Source organism: Phyllostomus hastatus, unplaced genomic scaffold (genome assembly GCF_019186645.2).
Source record: "Phyllostomus hastatus isolate PE091 unplaced genomic scaffold, TTU_PhHast_1.1 phas_scaffold_345, whole genome shotgun sequence".
In the NCBI taxonomy this organism is placed as follows: Eukaryota; Metazoa; Chordata; class Mammalia; order Chiroptera; family Phyllostomidae; genus Phyllostomus; species Phyllostomus hastatus.
In genome coordinates, this window is record NW_025334024.1 from 12,291,934 (window position 1) to 12,306,400 (window position 14,467).

At 37.9% G+C, this 14,467-nt stretch overlaps 1 protein-coding gene and 1 pseudogene across 2 annotated transcripts in view; both read left to right on the top strand.

The window, feature by feature from the left end:
• The window catches only part of RFWD3 (ring finger and WD repeat domain 3), a 33,372-nt gene that overhangs the window by 13,271 nt on the left and 5,634 nt on the right, over positions 1-14,467 (top strand). Inside the window, exons 4-10 of one of the 2 annotated variants that reach the window (XM_045819077.1) lie at positions 807-877; positions 2,335-2,532; positions 2,629-2,720; positions 7,758-7,872; positions 8,614-8,830; positions 11,421-11,571; positions 12,484-12,660. In XM_045819077.1, coding sequence (XP_045675033.1) covers positions 807-877; positions 2,335-2,532; positions 2,629-2,720; positions 7,758-7,872; positions 8,614-8,830; positions 11,421-11,571; positions 12,484-12,660 — 1,021 coding nt within the window. The remainder of the gene's footprint in view (positions 1-806; positions 878-2,334; positions 2,533-2,628; positions 2,721-7,757; positions 7,873-8,613; positions 8,831-11,420; positions 11,572-12,483; positions 12,661-14,467) is intronic. The other variant, XM_045819078.1, reaches the window with a different exon arrangement.
• On the top strand, positions 3,556-3,736 carry LOC123806242 (annotated as a pseudogene).

Below are 14,467 nucleotides of genomic sequence, written 5' to 3' on the forward strand. Positions count from 1 at the left end.
AGAAAGCTAAATGATGGGCTTAGAGCATTTTATTAGGCTAAAAAGCAAGGAAACCATATGAGTCTTCAGAATTATGTCACACAGGAGCAACATAGAAAAATCTCTTAGTGACTTCAGATGGGACAATTTCAGCAACAAAAAGAGTAATGTGCACTTGAATTATGAATTAAAATACATCAAATTTATGAAAATACTTTTCATAAGTATTTTAATACTTTTAAAACCTCGTTCATCAATCATAAATTATTAGAGCTCTGAGTCATTACTCTGAAAGCTTGTAAATAAAGAATTAAGCATTTAGCCCTGGCTGGTGTGGCTGAGTGGATTGAGTGCTGGCCTGTGAACCGAAGGGTGGCTGGTTCGATTCCCAGTCAGGGCACATGCCTGGGTTGTGGACCAGGTGAGGGGTACGCAAGAGGCAACCACACAATAATGTCTTTCTCCCTTTCTTTCTCCCTCCCTTCCCCTCTCTCCAAAAATAAATAAAGTCTTTAGAAAAAAAAGAACAATAATGGGAATGGGGCTTAGAATGTGATAAGACTGGCAAGATACTATTTTTGAAACGGGATGATGGGTGCCTATGGGTAAGTTATGCTGTTGTACTTTTATATATGTTTGAAAATACCTAAAATCAGTGGAAAAGATAAATTCGCTGATGCTACTTGGGAAACTGTCATCTCTTTTACAGTAACATTACGATTAGAAATGGTGAGTGAGTCGGGCTCTCCTGCTAGCCTTTGATACCTTATGACTTATGTCTTCTCTTATTATTACCTTTCCTGTCATTTCTGGAAACAACTTGGCAGAACCAGCAGGTGATATTTCAGCAGAGCAAGAAGTTGTATGTATTGGTGGAAGAGAGACCCTCCCCAATGAGGTAATATCAACATCCTTTTGAATAAAAGGTTTGAATTTTCATTTTAAAAAGGAGGCTATAAGCTACAATGAGAAAACTACAGGCTTTGAAAACAGGAGGTCTAGGAGTGGATCCTATCCAAGTTAGTCATTTGCATGACTTCTTTCTCTTAGGTTAAAAAAGATTGGGAAGTACATGGTGGAAATGTGAGGGTAACTTGTCCCACCTAAGTAGCAATTAAAATAGGAGATATGAATGTAGTTTGTGAATTGTCTGGCAGAATGTGATTACTATGTGATAAACAATATTTATTTTTAAAAAACATACATTATTAGCCTTCATGTGAGAGTTATTTACATTAACTGTGGACTGTGCCAATCCCAAAATATCATTGATCTACTTTTTGCATGTTTTTCTATGGTCTCCTGTTTTTATTTCTTCCCTCTAGAAAAATTTTATGTATGTGCAAATGTTCTATTTTAAAATTTCCACAAATGAGATAATATACCTTGTTTTTGTTCCTTTTCCTCCCAACTTACTACATTTTAGAGAGCTTGCTATTATCAGTATATAAAATTGAATCTCGTTTTTATTAATTGCTTAATAATAGTGTATCATCATATAATAAAATTTTAGTTAACTTTTCCCTTGTGTACACTATGGTTGTTCCCTTTTATTTTTTCCTAATACAAACCATGCTGCATTGAGCATCCTTGTACAAATGTATTGGCAAATTTTGTGCCTCTGTTTATGATATATAGAAGGAAGCAATCCTAGCAGAGAGATTGTTGTGTCAAAGGAAAGATGTGTATTTTAATTTTGATAGATAATGCCATATTGCCCTCTGGAAAATTCGTGCCACTCTCTACTTACAGCACAGTATGTAAGCATGCCCACTTCTCCCTCACCCTCAACAGTGCTTGCTGTCATCAGACATCGATTTATACCCTCTAATAGATGAAAAAATGGTGTCTTTATCCTATAATCCTTTAATTGTAAGTGAACAATTATTGACCATTTGTATTTTCTTGTAAGCTAGTTATATTCCTTGTTTTTCTGGTATTTTTCTTTGATTCATATGAGCCAAGTATTTTATAGCTTCTTTAGTTGATTTTGAACTTAATTTTGGATGAATAACAAACCTACTGTTCCCTGTTGTTGGTTTTCTGGATAACTGCTAGTGTGTGTGTGTGTGTGTGTGTGTATTTTTTATAAAGGTGCCTTTTTCTTTATTTGAATGAAAAAAATCAAATTCGTAAGATCAAGGGGTAGTAATATTTTTGTGGCTTGTATTAATTTGACTAGATTGCATTCTAGAAAGAACAACAGGTGATTCATAGGTGTTGCAGTTTTCCTACAGTGCTCTCTCTTGGGTTTATATTATTTTAGCGTGGTTTTGTTAATTTGATAGTTGTGTGTCCTCTTCAAGACTGATTTTGCATTTTCTGTCATTTGAATGTGTCCTGGTTTCCATCCAGCAGTCTCCCCAGAAGTCCAGCTCTCTTCTGCCTTCAGCTTGTACAGATGAGGAAGAAGAAGGGGACACTTGCACGATATGTTTAGAACAATGGACCAATGCTGGGGATCACCGGCTTTCCGCGTTACGCTGTGGGCATCTCTTTGGATTTAGGTGCATTTCTAAGTGGCTCAAAGGACAGACACGAAAATGTCCCCAGGTAAGGACTACGGGCAGGATCTGTGCATGTGCACAGTCATCTTAAGTCAGGAGGATTCCTGGAACCCTACTAATTGTATCCTGTTGGGCCCTTTAGTGCAACAAGAAAGCCAAGCACAGTGACATTGTTGTCCTTTATGCCCGAACCCTGAGAGCCTTGGACACTAGTGAACATGAGCGTGTAAAAAGGTAGGTAGAGTCTGCCTAGCTGGGTTGTTCCTTTTTGGTTCCTTGAATCACTCTTAGGGTTCTGAAGGTTTACTTGGGCTGTAGCTGGGGATCATTGGCAGTCTTGTCTCATGTTGTGATTTGTAATACATAGGTGTTCATCTTCTGAGAGAGATCTGCATTGTTTGCTCTCCATACAGCATTAACAATGAGGATCTGAGGTAGCAAGTAATTGTGATTTCAGCTATGCCTGAAGTTAAACTCCATGAGTTTCTCAATTACACAAGTCAGTACCTTGGTTTTCAATTTAAGTTTGCCATTTTAAAGTTTCTATTATAATATACAGAGTACTAACCAGTGTTGCAGAGAGACATGAAAGTAGGGCAGCAAGAGGAAGACTCTTGTTACTTCTATGTGCCTAGCACCTCTTGTAAGCTTCTGCTTTCAGAGCCTGAGTGTCATGTGCTGATTGGAACAAGTAGGTTCTGATGGAATGGAGCAGCTGTTTCTTCTGCAGGAGCACTTAGACATTCCCATGAAGTTGGAATCAACCTTAAGACTTAAGCCTTTGCCCTGGCTGGGTGGTTCAGTTGTTGTAGTGTTGTCCCACACACCAAAAGATTGTGGGGTTGATCCCTGGTGCGTCCAGGGGGGTGCGTCCAGGGGGGCAACCAGTCGATGTTTCTTTCTTACATCAGTGTTCCCCCACCCTCTCTCTTCCTGTCTCCCTCCCTCTCCCCCCCCTTCTCTTCCCTCCCCCTCTCTCCTTTTCTCCCTCTCTCTTCCCTTCTTCTCTCTCTCAAATCAATAAACATATCCTTGGGTGAGGATTAAAAATAATAAGACTCAAGCTTTTATTGCCTCTTGACCTTTTGCTAAGATCAAGTGTTGTATCTTTTTATTAGTTTAATATCTGATATGTCTTCTATCTGAGGATATTAAATGCATTTTTGGAGAATGAGGATGGAATAGGAGCTTGCTCTGTCCACTCTGTATTGACCAGGTATTGCAGTACTTCTGGGAATGGTGCATCCCCTTGGGATCAAAATCAGTCCTATGAAGGGTAGCAGTTTCTTACCGTTTGTCACAGGTGCCCTCTCAAAACACTCAGCAGGGCCCTGGCTGGATAGCTTTGTCCTGATAAGCCAAGATTGCGGGTTCATTCCCTGGCCAGAATCGACCAATGAATGCATAAATAGTTGGAACAACAAATTAATGTTTCTCTCTTTCTCTCCCTAAAATAAAATTTTTTTAAAGGACTTAGGCCTTTGGTAAGTATGACCTAGGGAGATCAAGACCATGGTGTCTTAAGGCCTCCTGAAATCAAAAGCCATAGAGAAACCTATAGCCCTGCTGTAATATCTTATACCTGGCATTGCAACAGAAAGATATCCTGGGTTTTTTGTAACCTGCCCAGATTCTAACTTAGGGATTACATTTACTGCCTGTCTCTTCTGCTAAATACTATGAACACTGAATTAGAAATTCCTGGTGTATGATCTTTGTAGCCAATTCATGGCCATCTGAAGCATTCTCCAAGTCTTAGTCTCCTCTTTGCTAGAACAGGCTTAATAATGTATATTTTTAAGAGGATCTAGTGTATTACTTAAATGTTGCCATTTTTGCTTATGGTGTTCCTAAACCCTCCTATAACAGCACTCCATACAGAAGACTCATAAATGAAAGTATGCAAGCACAACCTTTTGAGAAGCTCTTGGCAATATGCTTCAGCAGCCTTTCAAAGTAATTCCCTGACCATCCTGGCTCTATTGGTTGAGTGTCATCCTGCAGAGTGAAAGGTCACTGGTTTGATTTCCAGTGGGGACAGGCCTGGGTTGTGGGCCTGTCCCCTGTTGGGTTTGTTCGAGAAGCAACTGATCGATGTTTCTCTCCCTTTTCCTCTCTAAAAATAAATAAAATCTTTAAAAACATAATTCTTCAAAGCTGTAGCACATTTATTTATTTATTTATCTATCTATCTATCTATCTATTTATTTTTATTCTCACCCGGGGACATTTTTTCATTGCTTTTTAGAGAGGAAGGGGAGAGAAACATTGATCAGTTGCCTTCTTGTATGCATCCTGACCAGGAATCGAACCCATAGCCTTATGGTCTGTGGGATGACTGCTCCAACCACCTGAGCCACCTGCTGGGGCAGACCTGTGGTGCATTTACACAATGGAATACTACATGACTTTAAAAAAAAAAAGGGAAGTCTTACCTTTTGCGTCAGCATTGGTGGACCTGGAGGTTATTATGCTGAGTGAAGTAAGCCAGAGAAAGACAAGTACCGTATGATTATATGTGGAATCTAATGAACAAACTAAACAGAAACAATATAGAAACATAGGCATAGATGCATAGAACCCAGGAGACTGGATGAAAGAAGGTAAAGGGATTAGCCAAAGAATATATATGCGTAACCTATGGACACAGACAACTCATGGTGAATGGTCAGAGGGAAGGGGGAGTGGGGGCTGGGAGGAGGGAGTTAAGGGGGGGAATTGGACACATCTGTAATAGTGAAAATAGAGAAATGCGAGCTATACAGGCATTTAAGAAAAATGAATGAAAAGATTTTTAAAGTAATTCTACTTTGGGCATTTATTCTAAAGAAACAGTTAAGGATATGTGGAAAGATTTGCTTGATCTTTTTATTTAGCATTGTTAATCTAAGTCAAGAGAATTAATTGGTTGAGTGAACTGTGATGGAATACTGTACATTTCATTAAAACTGCTTTTGAAGTGCACATAATATGTTGTCATGTCAAAGCACATTAGTGTGATTGTATTTTTGTGGATTAGGAAAATAATGCTAGTCACTGAGGAGTGGAATTACAGACAGTTTTTATTTTCTTTGTTTTTTCTTACTTGCTCCAACAAACACTTATTGTAGCATTTTAAAATGGCAGTTGTATTATAGATACAATAGAAGCTTACTTATGAACTAAGTTCTCCTTAATTCCATCTCTTTACCCAGAGGATCTATATGTAGTATGATTTAAGAGGTTTTATATTTTATGTAGATGTTACTGGATTATAATTTTCCTTCTGTAGCTTGATTTTTTGGAGGGTGCTGGGGGCTTAGTATTATGTTGGGATACGTATCCTCGTTGATACATCTAACTATTTATTTCAGTTTTTGTATAGTATTTTAGTTCTCTGATTAGAATTTACTTACGTATTTTGTGGTGGTGGTGGTTAAGGTGGTTTGCAGTCTTTGTTAATAAAAGCAATGCTTCAGAGAGATTGGTGAGTTTCTTTAGATCTAGAAGTGGAATTGCTTTATTGTAGGTTACACGTAATTTTAACTTTCCTAGACAGTGTCATATTGCTTTTTTGAGAGGCTGTTTCCAGTCTGTATGTCCACCAGCAATATTTTTTCATTTTTTGTACCCTTGCCTACATTAATTTATCAGACTTAGGTTTGCCATTGTCATGGGATGAGGTAGTGTTTATCTAATCTGCAGTTCCTCAGTTGCTAATGAGGTTGGACATACTCTTTTGTGAGTTGTGTTCATATAGTTTGCTCATCTCTGTTGAGCAAAACATGATTTATAGTTTTTCATGTTTTCTTTATACTAATTTTTTGTTAGTTGTGTACATTGCAAATAATCCTCCCCTAATGTGTGACTTGTCTCTAACTTGTTTATGGAATCTTTTATTGAACATGAGGGTTTTTTTTATTTTAACATAAGTCTTTATCAGTTTCTTTTTTTGTGTGCTTTTTGGTCTCCACTGCTTCAAGGTCATAAAAACATACTATCTTCTTCTCAAGGTCTTTACAAATTTTACTTTTTAATAGAGGTTTTTAGTCTATCTAAAATCTGGGTTTTGGATAACCACTTGTGACAGCATGATTATTAAATAGTATGCTCTTTCTGTATAAATTTTCCTTGCTACCTCCATCTAAATTAAGTTTCTATGTATGAATGGACTATTCTTTTGTTCCATGGTCTGGTTGTTTATTTTTACTCCATTACAAGTTATAATTTATTGTAGCTTTAAATACGTTCTCTTACCTTGTTCCTTAAAATTGACTTTGCAGTTTTTAGCACATTGCTCCTCCATACTAATTTGCAAATTAGTTTGATAAGTTCCATGAAAACCCTTTGAGATTTGGATTGAAATTGCATTAAGTTTTTAGAATAACTTGAGAAATGACATCTTCATGATTTTGAGTCTTTCCAAACATGAACATTATATAATATCTTTCCAATTACGGTTTTCTTATGTCTTTTACAAAAGTGCTTTGATTTGCTAATCAGTTATATGGTACCTGGGGAATGTGATCTAATTTTCTTAATCTTGATTCTAGCACCTGCCGAACTCTTAATAGTTGGTAGGTTCTCCTGAATTTTTCATGGGATAAATAGGGCGACTTTATTCCTTTCTTTCCAGATTTCATCTCTTTTTCTGTCCTGTCTCGTTGAAATGGAAATCTTTTTTTTTCTTTTTGCATTTCATATATTCAGATTGTCTTTAGGTACATGCACATTTGTGATTTTTATTCCTGGTGAATGTGCCCTTTCATTATGCATTGTTCTCTTTATGCTTGTTCATGCTTTTTAATTCTAATTAGTCCTTCTTTTGTTAGCATTTTCCTGGTACAGGCTTCTTCTTTTTTTAACTTCATCCTCTTTTGTAGCATTATTTGAGTGTCTGATGAATGCCTGGTAGCTTATTTTCTTTTAATCCAAGAGATAACTTTACTCTTTTAACATGTCATTGTACTCTTTTATAATTTGGCCTTACCTCTGACAGTGAGCTTGGCTCTGATCTCTTGTTTTGCATTTTTAATCCTTATTGCTTAAGGAATCAAACTCAGTGTCTACTTTAACACTAGAGCCTAGTAGGCTCATAAGTTCAGCCCTGCATGCTATATTTCTGTATTGTTTCTGGACTTGAGAGATTTTTCTCTTGTTCTATTTTATTTACTGTCATAATTTATTTACAGCAAAGTGTGTATATCATAGCATGAACTTACTATGTCCCCCTGATGGGAAGTGTTCTGTAGTTTTCCTAATGTCTACCTATTGCTGGTTCTCCCCCTCCAGTGTCTTACTACAGGAGCAGATGCTAAGGAAGCAGGCCGAGTTAGAAACAGCACAGTGCCGACTCCAACTTCAAGTCCTCACTGAGGAATGCACTAAGCTTCATAATCGTGTCCAGGTAAGTTTGTCTTTTCTTTTTTTTTTTATAAAGAAATTTGCTATTTTTATTTATCTATTTATTTTTAAGATTTTATTTATTTATTTTTAGAGAAAGGGAGGGAGAGGGAGAGAGAGAGAGAGAGAAACATCAATGTGCGGTTGCTGGGGGTTATGGCCTGCAACCCAGGAATGTACCCTGGCTGGGAATCGAACCTGGGACACTTTGGTTCCCAGCCCGCGCTCAATCCACTGAGCTACGCCAGCCAGGGCTAAGTTTGCCTTTTCTAATCCAAAGAACTTTTGGGATAGGAATTGAGAAGGAAACTGAATATTACTCAGGCTCATCTCAAATACAAATAGGATTTATCAAGTTTTTCAGCAAGTAAATATGACCAGCTCTTTATTTCTGATTAGGGCATTTGTTCAAAGCATATATGCTTTTTGATGAATTCTACTGCAATCTGATTTTTTAAAAAATTAAACCAGATAATCCAAAAACAAGTCATTTCACCTTTCTGAATTTACCAGTAAGATGATGGTTTTAACCAAAAATGACTTTCAACTCTACTATGTATGATTCTGTGCTCTCTTTATTTCATTTGCTTGTTGCCAATACTGCAAAAACCACAACAATTCTCTAGGATGCATGTTAACATTTTCATATAATGGATAAGAAACCTCCTTGTATTCGATCAAGAAATTTTGCAGGAGGGGAATAACAAATGAAAAAGCTTACATTTACAAAATCTTTTCGTTTTAGGACTTGCAAAAACTTATTCTGCAACATCGGGATCAGCTATTACGGCATCCCAGGGGCTCCCAAGCACCATCCCAAAGCAGCTCGCGCCCGCGCAAGTACTGTTTCCAGAAGACCTTCACAGTGTCTCAGAGTGGAAACTGCCGAATTATGTCATTCTGTGAATCTCTGAGCTGCCTGGTGGTTTCACAGCCTTCTCCTCAGGCCACCTTCCTTCCAGGTGAGCTGTCTAGAGCCTCAGCTTTCATGTTTATTATTGGGCTCCATTTATTTCTCTTCGCCCTGTTTTGGAGAACTCAGGACTCACTAGTGGGTGAACACTGTCCACAGCCACCAAACCACCTTTTTTTTTTTTTTTAAGATTTTATTTATTTATTTTTAAAGAGAGTGGGAGGGAGGAAGAGAGAAACATCGGTTGGTTGCCTCTCATACGAACCCCCACTAGGAATTGAAATAGCCAACTTCCACTTTGTGAGACAACACCCAACCAACTGAGCCACACTAGTCAGGGCCAGATTAGCTTTTTTCGTGGTTTCCTGTTCATGCAAATATTTCAGGATACTGCAGAGGTGTCTTTACTGTCTGTTGACTTTAGTCTGTAAATTTATTCATCACAAGGTCAGAAATACTGAAAATCCATGACAAAGTAAGAATATGAGGTACTTGGAAGTGTGTGTTAATGGTATAGTCCAAGAAGGACTATGTGTTCCTATATGTCCCACTGAAGTTACAGATTTGTTTTAGACTGGAAATATTTGAAAAAACATTACCTGGAGGGTTGATTCAAATTAAAACAAGATTTAAGCCCTGGCCGGGTGGCTTAGTTGAAGCATTGTCCTGTGCACCAAAAGGTTGCAGGTTTGATCCCTGGTTGGGGTGCAGATGGGAGGCAAACAGTTAATGTTCCACTCTTTCTCCACACCTCTTCCCCTCTCCCTCTCCCCTGCCCCCTTCATGCCTCTCATCCTCCCTCCCCGCTCTGTAAAATCAATAAACATTTTTTTACATGAGGATTTAAAAAAGAAGATTTAATACTTATATTCAGGCATGTTCAAATTGACAGATTCCAAATGAAAAGAATTTGGGAATATATGCATTATTTTAACAACAGTACACTAATATTCTTAGATTTTATGCTTTTAAGGTTAATTTTACATCGTCCTAATGTTGAAAACCAAATCTCCTCATGTGCACAAATCATTCCCCAATGTTGATGTTTCTTTCTGCTGTCTTCAGCATGTGATTTTTGCCAACTCTCGGGTCCCTTTGTCTTAGCCTGTTATCATCTGTCTCCCCGCCAGAAGTTCCATCAAATGCTTCAAAACTATGTACCACAACTTTTTTATCCACTTGTCTTTTGGGCAGTTGGGTTGCTTCCATATCTCAGCTATTGTAAACAATGCTGCACTGAATATGGGGGTGCATATATTCTTTCAAAATAGTGTTTTGGGTTTCTTTGGATATATACCCAAAGAATATAAGGCTGGGTCATAAGGCTGTTTCATTTTTAATTTTTTGAGGTAACTTCATCCTGCTTTCCACAGTGGCTACACCAGTCTGTATTCTCACCAGTGCAGTAGGGTTCCCTTTTCTCCACATACTTGCCAGCACTGTTTGTTGGCTTATCGATTGCCATTCTGACAGGTGTGAAGTAATATCTTGTGATTTTAATTTGCATTTCTCTCACGATTAGTGACATTGAGCATCTTTTCATATGTCTGTTAGTCATCTGTATATTCTCTTTGGAGAAGTATCTGTTCAGGTTTTCTGCCCTTTTTTTTAATCCTCACCTGAAGACACTTCTTTTAGAGAGAGAGGAAGCGGGGAGGGGGAGAAAGAGAAACATCAATTGGTTGCCTCCTGTATGTGCCCCAACCAGGAATCAAACCGGCATCCTTCCAGTGTGTGGGCTGACGTTCCAACCAAACCACACTAGCCAGGGCTCCTGTGCCCATTTTTTAATTGAATTGTTTGGTTTTTTGGTGGTGTTGTATGGGTTCTTCACAAATTTGGGATCCTAACCCCTTATGAAATGCATCATTGGCGAATATGTTCTCCCATGCAGCAGGTTGTCTTTTCTTTTGTTGATGGCTTCCTTTGCTGTGCAAAACTTTTAGGTTGATGTAGTCCAATTGTGTATATTTTTGTTTTCCCTTGCTCAAGCACTTACATCCATTTTTTTTACATTCATTCTTTATTGTTTAATGCATCTTGAATGTTTGTGTTTCAAGTAGAATAGGGTCTCCAGCACACTCACTGTCTTGCCCTTTCTCCCTCTCAGCAGCTTCATTAAAGTATAATTGATATAAAACAAGCTGTACATACTTAAGTGTGTCGTTTGATGAGTCTTAATATACGGTATATACACCCCTGAAAATCATCTTCCGACCTGTCCCTTTCTTTTCTCATCCCCAGGCAACAATTGATGGACTTTCTGTCACTATAGATTAGATTACATGTTCTAGAATTTCATATAAATAGTATTATTTTGGTGGAGGGGTGGTCTGGCACCATTCAGTGTTAAGTTTTTTGAGATTCATTTGTATTATTTTAGTTTATTCCTTGTTAATTACTGGGTAATATTCCATTGTATATATATACAGTGGTTTATCATATACCTGTTGATACTTGAAGTGGAATATACTTTTTATAATAAGTTATAACCCTAGGAAATTTTATTTTTATTTTTTTTTTACTTTTTCCTAGGATCTTACTGTACTTGTTAAGAAAGGTGTACAAAGGAGCTACTTGGAAAGATAGCTTGCCCTAAGTTGGCCACCAGTGACGTATCTCGCCCTTATCTTTGGCAGGTTTTGGTGTTAAGATGTTCAGTACTGCCGACATGAAAAGCAGTCAGTACATTCCCATGCATAGCAAACAGATCCGTGGACTGGCTTTCAGCGGTCAGTCCAATGGCTTACTTCTCTCTGCTTCCCTAGACAACACTATTAAACTGACCAGGTGAGTACTTTGGGGAGGAAGGTGAAACTTGGGCTGTTTAATGTTAAATAGCATGGAAATTAATATTTGTGTTATGATGGCCTTAGCTTAGGGTTTTTTGATTTGTGTTTATTTTTGTTTTATTTGTTTGGTTGGGGGGGTGTTTGTTTTCCCCTCATTTACTTTAAAAAGTTCACAAAATACATCTTAAGTCATGCAGATAAGAGTAACATCCTTGAAATGATAAAGTGACAATATGGAGTCACCATACCAGTTTAGGACTGCTTATTCCTGGTCTATTACTTGGATCATTCTGCCTAACAGAAATGCTTACTGGGAGCTCACTGTCCTTGGGTGCCCTGATGACTTCTCTCATTGGAAGTAGTTCTGATTAGATGTCTGATAGTTGGCTTCCTGTTTAATTTCTGCAGTTAAATCCAAGGGATATGATAGCACACTCATGAGCAATTTGACTTTGCAAGAATGCTTCAGTTTAATATACTGTTAGTGTGTGTGTGTGTGCGCGCGCACTGTTAATTTTTTATCTAGTTAAAAAGGGGGGAGAGTACCAAAGATTATTAATTACTATCTCTAGTTGGTTGGATTGTAATTTATTTTTATTTTTCTTATATTTTCAAAATGGAATAGCATAACCAATGTAGTAAATAACTGGAGAATGTAATGGAAATACAGTGGGGATGTACTGTGTCTATGTTACTTTAATTTATTCTTACTTCCTTACAGCTCAAGGAGAGAACCTATGTGCTCCCCACCCCCAAAATATTATGGAATTATAAGGAGTTATTTGGGCAGTCCTTAGAGGAATAGTTTGGGTGTGGGGGTGTATTCTTAAGTGATCAGCATGAAAATAATAATATTTATAAATTTGATTTTCTTAACGCATAGTTGTAAAAGTCTCTTGTAATTCCACAGCCTGGACACAAATACAGTGGTCCAGACTTACAATGCTGGACGGGCTGTCTGGAGCTGCTGCTGGTGTCTTGATGAGAACACTTACATCTATGCTGGACTTGTCAATGGTTCAGTTCTGGTATATGACCTTCGAAACACGAGTAATTATGTCCAGGAATTAATACCTCAGAAAGCCAGGTAGGGAATCAACTTACTTATTTCCTGTAGGTAGCCTCTTTCTCTTAGACAGTTACTGTATTAATCCTCTCTTTCCCAGAGTGTTTCATGGTTGGTCAGAATTCCTCACAGAAGCCAGTTCTCTCTGAATCCACTAATCTATTCTTACTTAAGAATCAGAAAGATCCTTAGAGTTTATGTTCATGTTATTTTACATGGTAGAAAGATCTGATACCAGGTATAACCACCTTCATAGAATAACTCATCACCCAACGTGGCAAAATTAAGTCAGGTCTGCATTCAGTACCCAGCTCCACTTGGTATGAGCTATGGAATTTTGTCCTGTTGTGATCTTCATCTATAAAATACGGTCAGCACACAGTTGCTTTTATAGCCACATGTCTAACACACAGGAAGAAAACAGTAAAGGGCAGCCCAGTAAAAAGTGACTTAAAACTTGCCTAATCCACAGCTAAACCAATTTGGTCTAAGGATTCCATATTACTATGACCTATTTTATAATCCAGTGACAGAGTTGGGAGTTTGTGAAGTCAGTTCAAGTTCTGAGGGTGGATGGCCACCAGCCACGACTGTGGCTGTTCAGAATGTGTTGAATACCTCTTGGGCATAATGCTGTCCTGGAAGCATAAAGGTCTCAAAAGGAGAGTGGGGTTTGTGGCCTGGACCAAAGTGAGAAGTGTCTTAAGAGAGAATTTCCCTTTGTAATACGAATATATATTAAAAGAGGAGCAGCAGGATCTAAATACAAAGATATCAATCACTACAGTAATAATTACTGACTGAAACCTAGCCTCAACAATTTGTGGTTTTCTTTTCATTTGGATGGGGTGAAATCATGTTTCAGCAGTGTTTGTGGTCTGTGGGCCCAAAGGTGATTGATGTAAACTTACACAGATGTGAAATCCAGGCAAAGTAACTGTCATTAATGTAGAGGGACCCACACAGAGTAGACAATAAACGCAAATAGCAAGGAAATAATATTTGTGTGTATTGTCTTTATTTTAGTTTGCTTTTGGTTAGCTAACTGGGAAATGAAATAAGATGGCAGTGCTGGCCAGGTAGCTCAGTTGATTAAAGCATTGTCCCAATACCACCAGGGTTGCAGGTTTGATCCCTGTCAGGGCACAGAGAATAATCAACCAATGACTGCATAAATAAGTGGAACAACAGAATTGACATTTCTCTCCCTTCCTCTCTCTAAAATATTAATAAATAAAAAATTGTTTTAAAGCCCTGGCTGGTGTTGCTCAGTGGTTTGGACATTGTCCCACAAACCAAAAGCTGGCTGTTTAGATCCCCTGGTCAGTACACATGCCTGGGTTACAGGCCAGGTCCCCAGTTGGGGGCATGCAAGAGGCAGCCAATCAGTGTTTCTCTGGCACATAAATGTTTCTCTTCCTCTCTTTCTCCTTCCTTTCTCCTCTCAAATAAATAAAAATCATTTATAAAGAAAGAAGGCAGAGAGCTTTGGCAACTTTAGCAGAAAAAAGTTCATAGGAATGTAGTCTGTAAGCTAATATTTCTGAGGCAATTCTAGGCATAGTCTTAATAATATGCTTACAGAAAGAGACATAGAAAATATCTAACACAATCCTGTTTATAAATTAAAATGTAGTTGCTTGGGGATATATTTTAAATGAGGGGTCTGTCAATTGCAGCTTGGAAGATTTATTTAGATGTATAAGCTGTGTTCCTTTTTTTACTTCTCTATGTATGTGGCTAACTCCATTTCCAGAAGCCACATACTAGTCAAATTTTCTGGTAATTGGTACCTTGTACTAAATATCTTAGTCCATTTTTTTTTCAT